Source organism: Miscanthus floridulus, chromosome 1 (genome assembly GCF_019320115.1).
Source record: "Miscanthus floridulus cultivar M001 chromosome 1, ASM1932011v1, whole genome shotgun sequence".
NCBI classification, from domain to species: domain Eukaryota; kingdom Viridiplantae; phylum Streptophyta; class Magnoliopsida; order Poales; family Poaceae; genus Miscanthus; species Miscanthus floridulus.
The window spans coordinates 29802651-29816298 of NC_089580.1; the positions used below are offsets into that span (position 1 = coordinate 29802651).

A 13648-nucleotide genomic window follows, 5' to 3' on the forward strand; every position below is an offset into this window, starting at 1 on the left:
ACATGAAATGAAACCTTCGTCTTCGTCTGCATGCGCCTCTCGATCGAATCGCTGCTTTGGCTTCTTCTTCTTCGTTCATCCATCACACGCTTGCCAATCGCTAGTACTGCTCTCAAAGTCTCAAACGGGTTGTTTGGACAAAGACATGCACATACAGCCACAGCATGCAACAGCTGCACAGAGGGTAGAGCATGCAGCAGTCTTGATTGCCCGTCTGGCCTGGCTTCTCTGGCTAGCCATATATTTTTGCATGCTGGAGAGCTCCACTACCACTTGGTTTCAGGTTGTTTTGGACTTTGGACCATGTGTAATCAGGCACGAACACAAGTCCGCTACGAAAAATCTTCGGAACAACTTATTAAACACCAAGCCAGACATGGCCATGGCCTGTATATATACATGCACTCCCTCATCACGTGAAACCATGACGACGTCCTCCAATGACAGTTGAAGTGGCATTAGCATTAGCAAGAGATAAAAAGGCTGCGAGTTGCCGTACCCCATGAGCTGTCAGTGCAGTCCTGTATGTTAGATGTTTAGTACTGAGGGTGAATTGTTTACTGATTGATTCAAATCGAGTAATAATGAACTTGGGACAAGGAGGTAGAGAGAGTAGAGGAGCCATACATTCGGGCTTGGCAGAGGAGGTAGAGGAGGAAGTAGCCACCATGGCAGCGGGTACGCAGTGCGGGCGGTGAAGTCCGACGCAGTGGTGGTGATGCAGAGGCGACGGTGAAGTCGGTGGCGGCTTCCCGTCGCTAGCAGCACCCCCTCTCTAGATCGATTAGGGTTAGGGAATGGTCGGTGGGACGCCTGGTAACTCAGGGGAACCTCGTGCCTTGTGCCCAGGCCCCCACATCCCTTTTATGGTGCTGTGCGACGAGGCCCACCAACCATAGAGCGGTTGGACGCCCCCCGATCAGAACGCGGATCCAAAGACCCAATTGACCATTGGATGAATTGGTGGAGATTAAACTAACACTGTAGACTCCGGCAGGGGCAGGGGCAGGGCAAGGCTGGGCCAGACAGCATTGGCCTCTGCTGCCCCAGTATGCAGTTGCAGGTCTGAGGTCTGTAGGTCACGGCTTGCACGCCTTCTCCTGTTCCTGAGCCTTTGGAACTTTTCGGTCGTATCGTTTCATCGAAATAACTGTATTTTTTTTCGCAACGAATCAGCATCACCGTCGGCCGTTTTTCACCACGGGCCTCAACCTGACGCCCTCACCCACCAGGCCACCAGTGGTCTCGCTGCTCTCGCTTCCGACGCAGCACCGCACGCCTGCCAGACGCAATGGGCCAGGCTAGTTGCCTGCCAGAGCCCACAGTCTACTGTACGTGCCAGCTGACGTGTACACTACTCCACTCGCTTGTGTTTTACGGAAATGCCTAGTATCTCACACTATCATCTTACCACGGCACAGTACATGATAGTTCACTACTCCACTCGCTGCAGCTTATTTGGCTGCAGCTGTTTTTAGTGTTATGCACAGTACATGACAGTTCAGTTCTTGCAGCCACAGCGAAAAGCCGCAGCCGAAAAAGTTGCAGTATAAACCAGCTGGGCAACTGCACCATCTTAGGTTGTGTTTAGCTGAAGGAATTTGGATTTTGGGTTACTGTAGCACGTTTATTTTTATTTGGCAAACAGTGTTCAAACATGGATTAATTAGGCTCAAAACGTTCGTCTCGCAATTTCCCACAAAACTGTGCAATTAGTTTTTCTTTTCGTCTACATTTAATGCTACATGCACAGGCCGCAAATATTCGATGTGACAGGTACTGTAGTAACTTTTTGGAAGTTAGGGTGGAACTAAACAAGGGCTTAGTAGTTAGTACCAAGGATGAAGGATGTATCACTCATTGTCACGCCACGCCACGTTGCCATCGTAGCAATATCAAAGCCCCCGGAACCGGAACGGAATGTCAGACGGAGCCAGCCCTTTGGTTGCGCCGGCGACAAGCTACAAGCTACAAGCCTGGCATGTGGAACGTGTAATGCGACTGCGATGTGCGCGCCGTGCGGCCTCGGCTGCCTGCCGTCGCTCCAGCGTAGCATTCAGCACAACTGTTGTGCAGAAGCAGACACATGAATGAGAGAGGAGGACCATGCCCAGCGCTGCTCCTGCTTGAATGTGGTCTCCAGGGCAGGTGAGCCTCAGCAGGGCTTATTCAATGATCTGGAGGGGGAGATTGAGATCCTATCCCTACCACATACTACTGTAGCCCTAGCCTGTTCATCAATCACCCAACTCTATCCTGATCGTCACCCGGTTGATTTGGCCTCAGGCAGCTAGTCATACTTACCAGCATGCAGAGGATTAGCATACTCAACCTGATGATCAGTCGTGAAAGCTTTACCATTGGATTTACTGAAGAAGGGCGAGAACCGCGGCAAATTTACAGAGTTCTTGGTCCAAAAATCAGATTCACCCCCCAGCAACCACTTTACAAAGTTAGGAAAAGGAGGATATCTTGAGAGGACTGACTAGCATCTACTACTGTACAGGCTTGGAGTGAGGAATGTCAGCAGGATCAATCAAAATGGCAGTGGGCGAGGCAACAGCTCCGGCGAAATATACTACTAACATCTCTTCAGATCTCAGGAACCCCGGGAACGTCGGTGGTAGACAGAAGATGGTGCACACGGCGACCAAGGTTAGGAACATCAGACAGGCCACATTGTAGCCATCACAGATGTTTGTGTACCAGAAGGATCTCGAGGCCCGTCACTTCCTTTCCATGGGCCACAGATCCTGCACAGCAAGAAAAATCTTGGTCAGCTCATGCAAACTCAAAGGTCTCCATGGTGAGGGTCTACTTTCAAAAAAAAAAACCCCATGGTGAGGGTCAAACAATCTTTACATTTCGATGGCAAATCTATTTATTATGAGCTACGTCCGCAAGCATCATTTCTGTGGTCACACGTGATAAAATAGTAATTTCCCATGTCAATCCATCAGTAAGTTGCATAGAACGATTTGCCATTTTGACACTCAAGGAACATGTGTGAATATTCTTGTATCTACAAATTAGTAGTCATAAAGCATAATGTTTATATGGTAAATCTTTGTAAGCCATCTTTCATTGAAGTCTATTAGTGCTATGAAGGGACTAACAATTATGGCAAGTCCAATATTTGATTCTCCATATTTAAAACTCATTTGATTCTAGAAAGCTGGAGCCATTCCATGTTTGGTAACGTGTTTTACTTGGGAGCAACATTAATCAGTATGTGTGTTCTGAGGATCACTGCACAGTGGAGGCGGCTTAGAATTTAGATACAATGCAAAAAGTTGAGAAATTAAGCAATCCGAAAAAGAACACTAATCAAATAATAGTAAGGCGATGCCTCTCTTTTTTTGTCTTTTTTCCCTTTGGATTCTTGATAGCCGGACTATGTTTACATGGCGTGATATGCATCATGACACTTTTTTTAGCAGCTTGTGTAAAGGAAACAGTTTACCTTTCTATGCAGACTGAAATCATGACTGCCAGAATGTTCCTTGTTGTGTTGGGACTGTGCATTCTCTGTTTCCCGATATACACTGCTCACCTCCTTAGGTTTTTCTGGAGTAGAAAAGAATGTCATAGGTCTTCCACTTGACCACTGTTTTCCATCACCAGAGTAAGGCGAGCAGCCAGACATCATGTAGTAAGAACTGAGGTGCTCCTGCCTACATATGGTGGGCGTCTCATGCTGATTTTTCAGCAAAGACATAGTGCTGAAACCATGTTGGAAAAAGCAAGCAGACGGAGAATAAGACTCTGACTGCGGACTAGGAAATGACATAAACGATGGAAACCTTCTATGAGGTGGAAAGGAAGGTGGTGTGGTAACATCTGGGCTTGAGCTAGGCAAAGGACAGCCTTCTACGGTTAATCCTTGCTTTGCAGCCAATTTAAGAATCTGCTTCTGGTTTAGCCCCGTTCCATAGAGAATGTTCCACAGGCTCCTTAGAGCTTCCCTCTGATTATGTATAACTTGATCCCGCATAGCCATCTCAATTTGAAGCTCAGCATTAGTCATTCCCTAAAGAGTAAATTACACATATATAGCATGTGAGGTGTCACGTTCTTATTGCTTAAATCGGGAAAGACAAAAGCTGTGGGTTACTTACAAGTAGTCTGTACTGGCTGAGAATGTGCAGGTAGGTTTTATTGCCATTGTTACTGACGGCTTCTTCAATCATATCCTGGAGTTGTCGCCTGCGACTCTCATTCATTTCAATGTCCTAAGGGGAAAAATCTCCATATAAGTTTGGCATTCAGGCAACTAAACAAAAGTAAACAGAATAAGATTAACACCTTTCTATATCCAGAACCAGCTTCATCATTATCACGGATGTTGTCAAGAATAACTTGTCTCCTTGATGTTAAAGCTTGGAGAACTGTAGAGTCCATTTCTTTCACCTGAACACAAAATTCTCAGTGTTCTGTTGCAAGACTGTTGTCAACAATGATATACAAAAGGTATCTACTGTTACTCCATTATATGATACTGTAGATTTCAAACCACTGCCTTGGCAGTCTGTTTTGAAGGGCTAAAGATATCAATAGCTTAGGATGTCCTATAAACCGCGCACAGTTTTACCAGAGAAAGAAAGGGGAAGGAAAAGGTCTCCAAAGAGGTTGTTGGGAATAGCACAAAGGTGCCTTTTGGTGTACTAAGATCTGCAGAATAGGAACTTGTTTGAAACTGATCACCAACCTGACGCCTTGCAATAGAATCGTCAAGATGCTGGAGTTCCATTCGGTTGCGCTTATTGGTTTCTTCAAGTTCAAACAGAGCCTTCTGAAGATTTATGCGTTCTTGAACATTCTCACCAGTTTCCTGGCTCAAGACATTTAACCAAGATAGCTCACTATCTGCAGCTTTTTCAGTAGGCTTTATACTTAATTGATGCTCCTTCTCAGCTAATTCCTTTTTCAACTGAGAAACCTCAACCTGCAAAATCACGTGACACATTTAACTATGATGAAATTTGAGTTAGATAATTTGTTTCTCATTATGGCAAACCTGAAGATTGTCGATCATCCTCTGATAGTCTTCAACATGAGTGTCAAGTGTTCCAATATTTTTCTACAAAGAACAAAATAGGTGACATTCAGAAGTTCTATTGGATTGGAAATGCTTATGATTAAGCAATAGGCATAAAATCTGCTGTTTGACCTCTTAATTTGAATCTTATAAACCTATGATTCAACCAAAAGAAACGAACACTTACATGGACATGTGTTTTTATCTCTTTAGCACGGTCTGCGTACTTGAGTGTATTTGTTGTGTGATGATACTGATCATCAGCTGGTGATATTGTAGCAACCATAACAGTTCGAGAATTACCAGACAGCCCATCCTTTAGAATTCGAGTTAATTTACTGCAAATAGCTGCTATTAGCTACCGCATAAATTAAAAAAAAGTCCCATTTGAGTAAAACCAATACTTGAAACATACCTGTTGCGATAGGGAACATAGGCAAGACCTTTCTTGTTTTGCTTGCCTAGGGCATTGATGCAATTTGCTAATGCTAGGAGTGACCGATTGATGTTGGCTCCATCTCTAAGCTTTTGCCCAAAGTTGTTTGTTTCAGAGGCCCTCTCACTGCTCACAGAATGTAACATTACAACTTGCTTTTTCCACAAGAATGAATTACACTAGCAATGAAACAGAGTTTCTATTACCTGCCCGCAAGATCAACCAAGGCAAGCTTTCCACGAAGAACTTGGTTACCATATTGGCCTTTCTGGTTTCGCTTTACAGTAATCTCAAGTACAGCATGTGACCTTGACAAATGAAAAAAAGAATAAATGATTAGAATCACATTGCTAGATATGACAATAGATGTGGTTATATCCAATATCTACGATTTAAAAACTACCATACTTGTTTTAGAACTATATCCATCAATATTTGTATAATTTGCTCTTATCTGGAGGCACTAACATCATAGTGTGTACATCCTTCTTTTCTCCCATGTTACAATATCTAGGATTTTCTATTTTTACAGATTATTGTGGGAGTTTCTATCCCTGGTACTATTGTGGAAACAGCCTAGCAGGAAGAAGTCCTGGCATGCAAGATATCAATAAATCCTTCAAAATACATAAGTAATGAAGGCATGAACATTTAGAAAAGAAAGAAGATTTGAAAATTATTAAATTACCGTGAAGAAGTAGCATTTGCTTCTGTACTCTCTGTCTTGCGCCTACTGTTGCCTATGTTCAACAGCTCAAGAATCCTATCTGCGGAGTGAACCTAACAACAAAATAAGATTGAAGTTCAATCATGCTTTCATATTAAAGGAAAATGAGACAGTGGTGTATTCATTTTTACAGTACAGCATGGTGTATAATATCTAACTGAACAATGACAGAATTTGGGAAAACACATCCCTTCGCATAAATGAAAGGCACGATCAAATAGTTCTTTTAAAGAAAAAAAATATGAGGCTGTCATGGCAAGACATTAATTTCTTAAGAATGGAAAAAAATGAAAGTACAATATATGTATCAAGGGTTCAGGTCCTCTCTGTCAGCTACTTAAATGCAGTGACAATGTTCCAGTCATAGAAAAGATGCCGATAAAGTTGGGTGTTAAAATAAAGTAGATACAAAAAGTTAAAAAGTAGAAAGAGAGGCAACTTCCACTAGCAGATGGTATTTAATTCTCATTAACATGAAAAAATAACAGAAAGCAAAAGTATTAAAATACCTTAATGCTTCTCAATCCAGCAACTATTATGCCATGCTCAGGATCTTCTCGAAGCTCCAGGTGTCCAGATGATCTCTCAAGCAAATCATAGATAACCTAGAATTCAGGAAAATACCAACGGTACTATTTCAGAAAGGTATACACTGTACAGTTATAAATGGCTGACTGTCTGCCTAGCGCATAGGCATGTCTAGCCATTGCTAGCAGCTTGTACATTTTATGGCCTGTTAGAGTAACACTACCCCCTCAGGGGCGATTTATGCTGGCCGGAGGGGAAAAAAATCCCCTCGCCTGCCCTGCGTTTCCCAAAGCACAGGTTGCGGACCGGCCCACTCACAGGGTTACGGGCCCCTGTGAGCGGGTAGGGTATGGGGTTCGGGGGGTTTTCTCGACCTGCGTGAGAGGTCTCCTTCTTAAAGCGCAAAGCTCCGGGGCTGTCTAGCCATCCGAGGGTCGAGTTTCTTAAATAAAGGTAATTTAGCATACTAAAATAGATAAAATGGTATTATCATGCATCCATAAGTAATATGATAGTAGTTTATCTTTCTTCATTTCTATTTTGTCCCAGTTTTATGCATACATCAAGTCGAAAACATCTCTAGAGAGGGAAATAGCCTAGACAAAATGCCTACGACGTGCTAGGCGAGCAGTGCAACACCACCCAGTGCCTAGGCACCTACTCCATCTGTTTCTTTCCTTTAAGGCGTATTAGGATTTGGAAATGTCTTTAGAAATGTACGCTGACTGTCGATTTCTCTAACAATGTATAACCAATTGCTTCAAAATCAATGTCATGTTAGAATTACGAAATAAAAATCAATTGTAGCTGCATACACTAAACATGTATATAATTCAATAATAATTGTCACAATTTATGATGTTTAGCTCTTTCAAATCCTACAAAAGGAACAGAGGTAATACCTCATTGTACACTTCCAGATATGAACATGAAACTTCAAATGTATCCTTACTGTCATCCTTTTTTATCAGCTCAAAAATTGTACGGAAGCTAAGAACCATCAGACCAGGATCACTATGGGTTCCAACCATAGTGTAAGTTTTGCCACTGTACAACCACAAAAATAAATATATATCAAACAAAACATTAAGATGGACATTTAACTTCAAAACTAGTACCAAAGAGGTACTCCCTGCGTCCATGAATGATAAGTGTATTTTGTTCAAAACAAAGGCAAATTTTATAAATTTTGACCAAAGATTGGTCAAATTATGTACAAGTTTAGGACTTTCAAAGTGTCTTTGAGATGATATTGAATTTTTAGAAACTGACAACATATTGTAAGAGAAATTAAGGTTCAAAATCTACTTTCTATGACTTTTCCATGGTTAAAATACGCTTATCGTTCCTGGACGGAGGGAGTACAACAGATCAGGAAATACGCTATCTGACATTACTAAATGTCCCATTGATGAATGTGGACATATGGTTTAGCTGTTTTTCCATGATGAAAGTTTCAAAGAGTAGCACTGCCACAGTTTAAACTATGTTATGAGGAAGAAAAGGAGGATAGAAACCTAATATATAAGTTAACTGGAAAAAACATCAGTAACAACAAGCTAATTTAGTTAACATTAAACAGGATTAGGTTATAGATTTAAATAAACATAACCAATGTAATGTGAATGCATTCTAAGACAGCCATGATTACTTTGATTGAATATGATGAAATTTCAATAAATACAGTGCAAGCCATGCATCACATTACTACAAAGTATTAGTATTATAAACACAAAAGGCAAGTATAATGTGCTAAACTTCAAAGGGCATATCAGAATGAAATTCCATACCAAACTCTATACTTTTTATTGGGGGTTGCAATTTGAAATGTGCGCCATGGTTATTAATAATATTAACATAGAAAACATTCTCAACTGCGCAGCAGCATATCACACAATGTTAAGCAGACAGCAAGTAACACAATACAGTTAACTGATACCTTCCAGTAGAACCATAAGCAAAGACTGTTGCATTAAGGCCTTGGACTACACCAGCAATTGTAGAGGATATATTCTTATACACGTCCTGAACATGAATAGGATCACAATAATGAAAATGTGATGGTGTGGAAAGTACAAGAACATGTGACTTGTTACCAGTAATTAGCTGGCAAGCACAAGTGTGTAATCGCCCAGAGTAGGATTAGCCTACATCTTATACTATAAGAATAAACAATTTATCTCTATTCCTTGTACTATTCTGTCCTCACAAATAAAAATAATATAATTAATTCGTAAACCTAGAAGATTAACAAGAGTTCAAGCAACTGATTTGTTGGGTCAGTTTCACATGCTTCCAGTCCTGGTATACATTCACTGGAAGAAACATCTGAATTGAAGTTTAAGGATCATAGTGATCAATAATTCAATATATGCAATAGTACAACAAAACTACTGCTTGGAAGACGCCTGCATTAGGTAGAGACCTAACAGTAAGTCTACATCAAGGGTTAGCTACAGTACAGACCGAACAAAAGCAGCTCATTGGCGCTTTAGATGCCGTAGTATTGCTCCAACTGTCCAAGCACGAGATACCCCTAGTAGGCTAGTACCAGCAACTAGTAGTTTGTATATGTCAGTACTCCATAGTATTGTTTTAACAACTGTCCAAAGCACGAGACACTCCTGATTCAAGCAATTCATAATGAAATTAGTTGGTGGTTTGGTCTTCCAGAGCATCATTTCTAGGGAAGCAAGAGAATAGAAGTTAGGGAAGAATCCAAGCTGAGATGAAGATTCTGGAAAGCTGCTATGTTGAGCATCTGAGCGACTGAGCCTAATGTCAAAAGCAGGCCAAGCAATTATTGATGAGAGCAGAGCAAACTTCACTATCACATACCGAATTGGAGCATCCAGGCGCGTACACATGATCGAAGGTATATCTCCTTTCCTTGGTCCGGTTCTGGATGAGGTCCAGATAGTCCTTTGACAGATCAGGGTCCAGCACAACCACAGTCTAGGAGAGAAACGCGTGTAAACCATCACATTGCCACCACCAATTGCAAAGAGCAAGCGCATCAACACGGCAGAGCACGGGTACCTTGTCATCAATGACCTGTATGATATGCCGCGAGCGCCGCTGCTCGGTGTCGGTCAATGGCCTGCACTTGACAGCCACCTGCAATTGGAATGCATCGGGTGAGCAATGCTAGCAATTAAGCAGCCAGAATGCAGTTTCCCAGTGACTAGGACCGTCCCACAGGAGAATGGGAATGGCGTACCTGTAGCGTGGCCGTCTGCTTGGACGCCGGAGCTCGGATGCTCGGCATTGTCAGGGAGGAACCTTCGTGTCAGCTGTGAGCCTGGGACGAGGCCTCCAAAAGGATGCGGTGTTTTTCTATATCTACCAGAAGAAACCGGTACAATCCCGGCAACGCTTCGGAATCACGCCACGCCGAGGCGGCGGAAAGGCAAGGCGCATCCCTAACAGTCACCACCACCAGCGGCCGCTCCGGAAAGGCGGCCGCGAAAAGGAGGCGCTGCGCTTGGCCGGCCACCAACCTCGAGTCGCGCCCGCCGCCCGCCGCAAGAGAGAAGAGAAACAAACAAGCAAACGCCTCGAGCAGCCACGGATCCCACGAGCGAAATGCCGCGGTGACCCGGCCGCGTCCGCCACAATGCGTTCTCGCGGCGCCGTCCCCGTGGCAGCAGGAACGGCCGGCCGGTCTGAATTCTGAAACGCTCCCGGTTCCGCGCTTTGCTTCCCCGGCCGAAACTGCCTGCCCCCCCACGACACACCGGTTACGCCTCACGCGAGGCCAAAAGGAAAATGGGCAGTTCAGGTGTGGTTTGGTGGGTGGCACGACGGCGAGGAAGGGGAAGGTACGGAGATACTGGAGCGGGAGTAGATGAGACGAGTGAGGCAAGGGAAGACGGAGGGTGGAGATATGGAGAGGAGTTGGGGAGGAGGAGCAGGAGGTCGCGAATGGGGCGGAGGTGTTTTAATGGTGGGCGAATAATTAATTGGCGGCAGCTGTCGCGGCCACGGGGGAGAAGGCGACACGGAACGGGAAGGTGGGGCGACGTAGGGGTGGGACCAGTCCCCGCCCGGGCCCGCCAGCGCCAACGGCCATCTGCGCCTCCGGTACACGACGCCGCGGCGAGCCTGCCCGGGACGCGGCGCTGCCATTCTGCGGTGAATGGTGGTGATCCCCTGCCACTGCCCACTGCCAGGTCTCGCCTCGCGGGGCGTCTCTACTCTCTACTCGCTGCTGGTCTGGTCTATCTCGTCGCCTTCGTGTACGTAAGGGTAAAAGCTGGAATTGGATGCTACAGCATTAGGTACGGGAGTATTACGCTACATTTCCGTTACGTCGTGTCCTCGAATGTATTGAAACGCACAACACAAATACCTCTCCCGTAAGCGACCATTAACAGACCTTATTGCTTCAGCCACGAACGTTAGCGTGTGGGTGCCAACATTAGCGGTAATAAAAGCAGCCGTAGTAACATAATTGAGCGGAAGAAATTTAATAAGGTCATTAAGACATTATTAACCGTTGGTGTCATGTTGCCATGTCCATCCATCTACCCTACTAATGCACCAAGTTTTCTTCGTTTGGTCCACCCAGAAAAACGTCCCCCGCTGAGATGGCCATCCTAAATGCACACCAATAATTGTACACACAAAACCAACCACATCCGAGTTAACCGCCCAGATCCATCCTCAATATTCTCTCTCATTACTCACGCACGATCCAACGATTAGCATATTTTGTATGGTATTCCTCCTCCCCCTCCATGCGTCGCGGAAAAAGGAATATTGACGCGAGAAAAATTGACGCACAAGAAATCCGCGGCTCTTTCCACGCGGAGTCCGCCTCTGCTCGATCTCCTGCCTCCGCACCTACGAAGCCTCGCCGCAGCACGTCCGCGCCGCTGTGGCCGTTCCGGCGTTCTCAAGCCTCGTCGCAGCACGTCCGCGCCGCTGTGGCCGTTCCGGCGTTCTCAATTCTTGTAAGGCGTAAGCCGTAATCCCGTGATCGTGATCCCTAGCGGGCGGCCGCAAACGTAGCGGCGTTGCGGTCTCTCTCCGTCCCTGAAGGCCTGACTCCCTGCCGCCCCGGTGGTAAGTGATTTGAGTTCATCAATATTCAGTTATAGGGCTCGGCGGTGTTTGTTTGATCTCATCTGACAACTTCAATTTTCTATTCGACCTTGCAATCCAATCCATACAGTACAGGCATCAAGCGACCGATCCATTAATTTAATTATTTAATTCATCAAGCCACATAGGAACAGGTCGTAGGCTACAGGTAATTTTTTCTAAACTCCATATTACCGTGATAGACTGATAGGGTTCTAATTTTCTATTTTTCTATTTTTCAGTACTCCTCATCAGCGGAACCAGCGACAAACCCCAACCAAGAGGACTAACCTGGCAGCCGGCGTACTTCGTCAACAACATCGTCAACGGCAAGGCGTGGCCGTACCTCCGCGTGCGACGCCGCTGCTACGACTTCTGCATCCTCATCGCCAGCAACGTGCGCATCTACCACCTGTCGCTCAGCACAGTCCCCGGGCGACCCCGGCAACAAGGCTTTGTCCACCGCCGTGATGAAGGACGTGATCGAGGTCGGCAACACCACGGAGACGGACACCTCGACCGTGCCGGCGACTTGTACAGGTTATTAGTATTTCCATCTGATCTCCGCCTTATCATTTCCTGCAACATGAATGCCCGATTAGATTGCCATTTGCAACCTGAATGCACGATTCAGGTGAATTCCTCTAAATCTTTGTACTTGTCAATTTAAACTATGTTTGGTTCCTACCTTTATTAAATTTAATCTATGTTTAATTATGCTAATCTTTTAAATTTAAGTACATTATTTAATATTGCTTTGATCATATTAAGATAATGTCGAAATAGTAGAGGGTGAGGCAACAATCGAAGCCTCTAGCCAAAAAAGGCAGAACAAAGAGAATGCCGAAATAATAGTTCCGCCTACAGACAACACTCTTTCACCCTAACTTTTGTAGTGCTACCCTCAACTTTCTATCTGAGTTCTAACGTTCCATTTTTCATTGACCTGAACAGGGAAGCTATTCATCAACTTGACAATGGGGACGCCAACAGATGGACGCACTGCCTTCAGCGATATAACAAACATCCAAACCCCATGTACGTGATTAACCAAATTAACATACATACAAACAACACCATGTATATATATGACACCACCATTCCGAACAGCTTGCACTGATGAAGATCGCAAGAGGGAGGAAAGAAATAGGAAACAACGGGAGTACCGCGCAAGGAGAAGGGCTGAACAAACTGACGAGGAAAGGGAGGAAATAAATAGGAAGGCATGTGAGTATCGTGCGTGGCGGAAGGCTGAATCAAGTGCACTTTCAAACCCACCGGATCAAACACGATCTTCGGGAGGTAACAATACGCTATTTAGAACGTGGCTACATCTCCTAGCTGCGCATCTTGTTTTTAATTATGCCCCTTGACAGCAATAGAAGGACAATATCCAAATACTAACACCGTTGGAGGAGGAAAGTTGACAACAAATGGGACAAATCCATCGACAGTTGTCCCGCCCTCGGCGGAAAGATTTCATCCTGCCGCAGCGGTGAATTTCTATGACAGGGAAGCTACAGGGACCTACTCTGGAATAAGGCTACACACACCCATTCCGATTGCGGCCTCAGCAATTTTGAGTGGTGCATCTTCGCTTCAACACAAAGAAAATGAAAACCCTCATCGGTCTCCGGAATGGTTGCATCGAAATGATAATTACATCAGGAGTCATCAAATGTATGGAAATAATGCACGTCAGCAGTCTACTGAATTCCACCATGGTCCAGGTGAGTCAGCATTTTGATGACGATTAGACATTTACATGGTACTTATTTTTTATGAATCTATTTTAATGAGTTAATAAATGCACTGAACAAACCTGAGCAGGGTC

At 44.5% G+C, this 13648-nt stretch overlaps 1 protein-coding gene across 1 annotated transcript; it reads right to left on the reverse strand.

Moving 5' to 3' along the window:
* Nucleotides 1-2336: 2336 nt before the first annotated feature.
* Nucleotides 2337-10660, reverse strand: LOC136477191 (kinesin-like protein KIN-8B). Its single transcript, XM_066475277.1, has 16 exons — nt 9950-10660; nt 9769-9846; nt 9568-9684; nt 8669-8754; nt 7632-7776; nt 6711-6806; nt 6163-6254; nt 5681-5782; nt 5454-5600; nt 5226-5376; nt 5018-5080; nt 4709-4945; nt 4306-4410; nt 4119-4232; nt 3464-4030; nt 2337-2753 (listed from the first exon to the last, which is right to left on the reverse strand). The coding sequence occupies exons 1-16, from the start codon at nt 9995-9997 to the stop codon at nt 2727-2729; spliced, it is 2175 nt and encodes a 724-aa protein (XP_066331374.1). The 5' UTR covers nt 9998-10660; the 3' UTR covers nt 2337-2726.
* Between the last annotated feature and the right edge of the window lie 2988 nt (nt 10661-13648).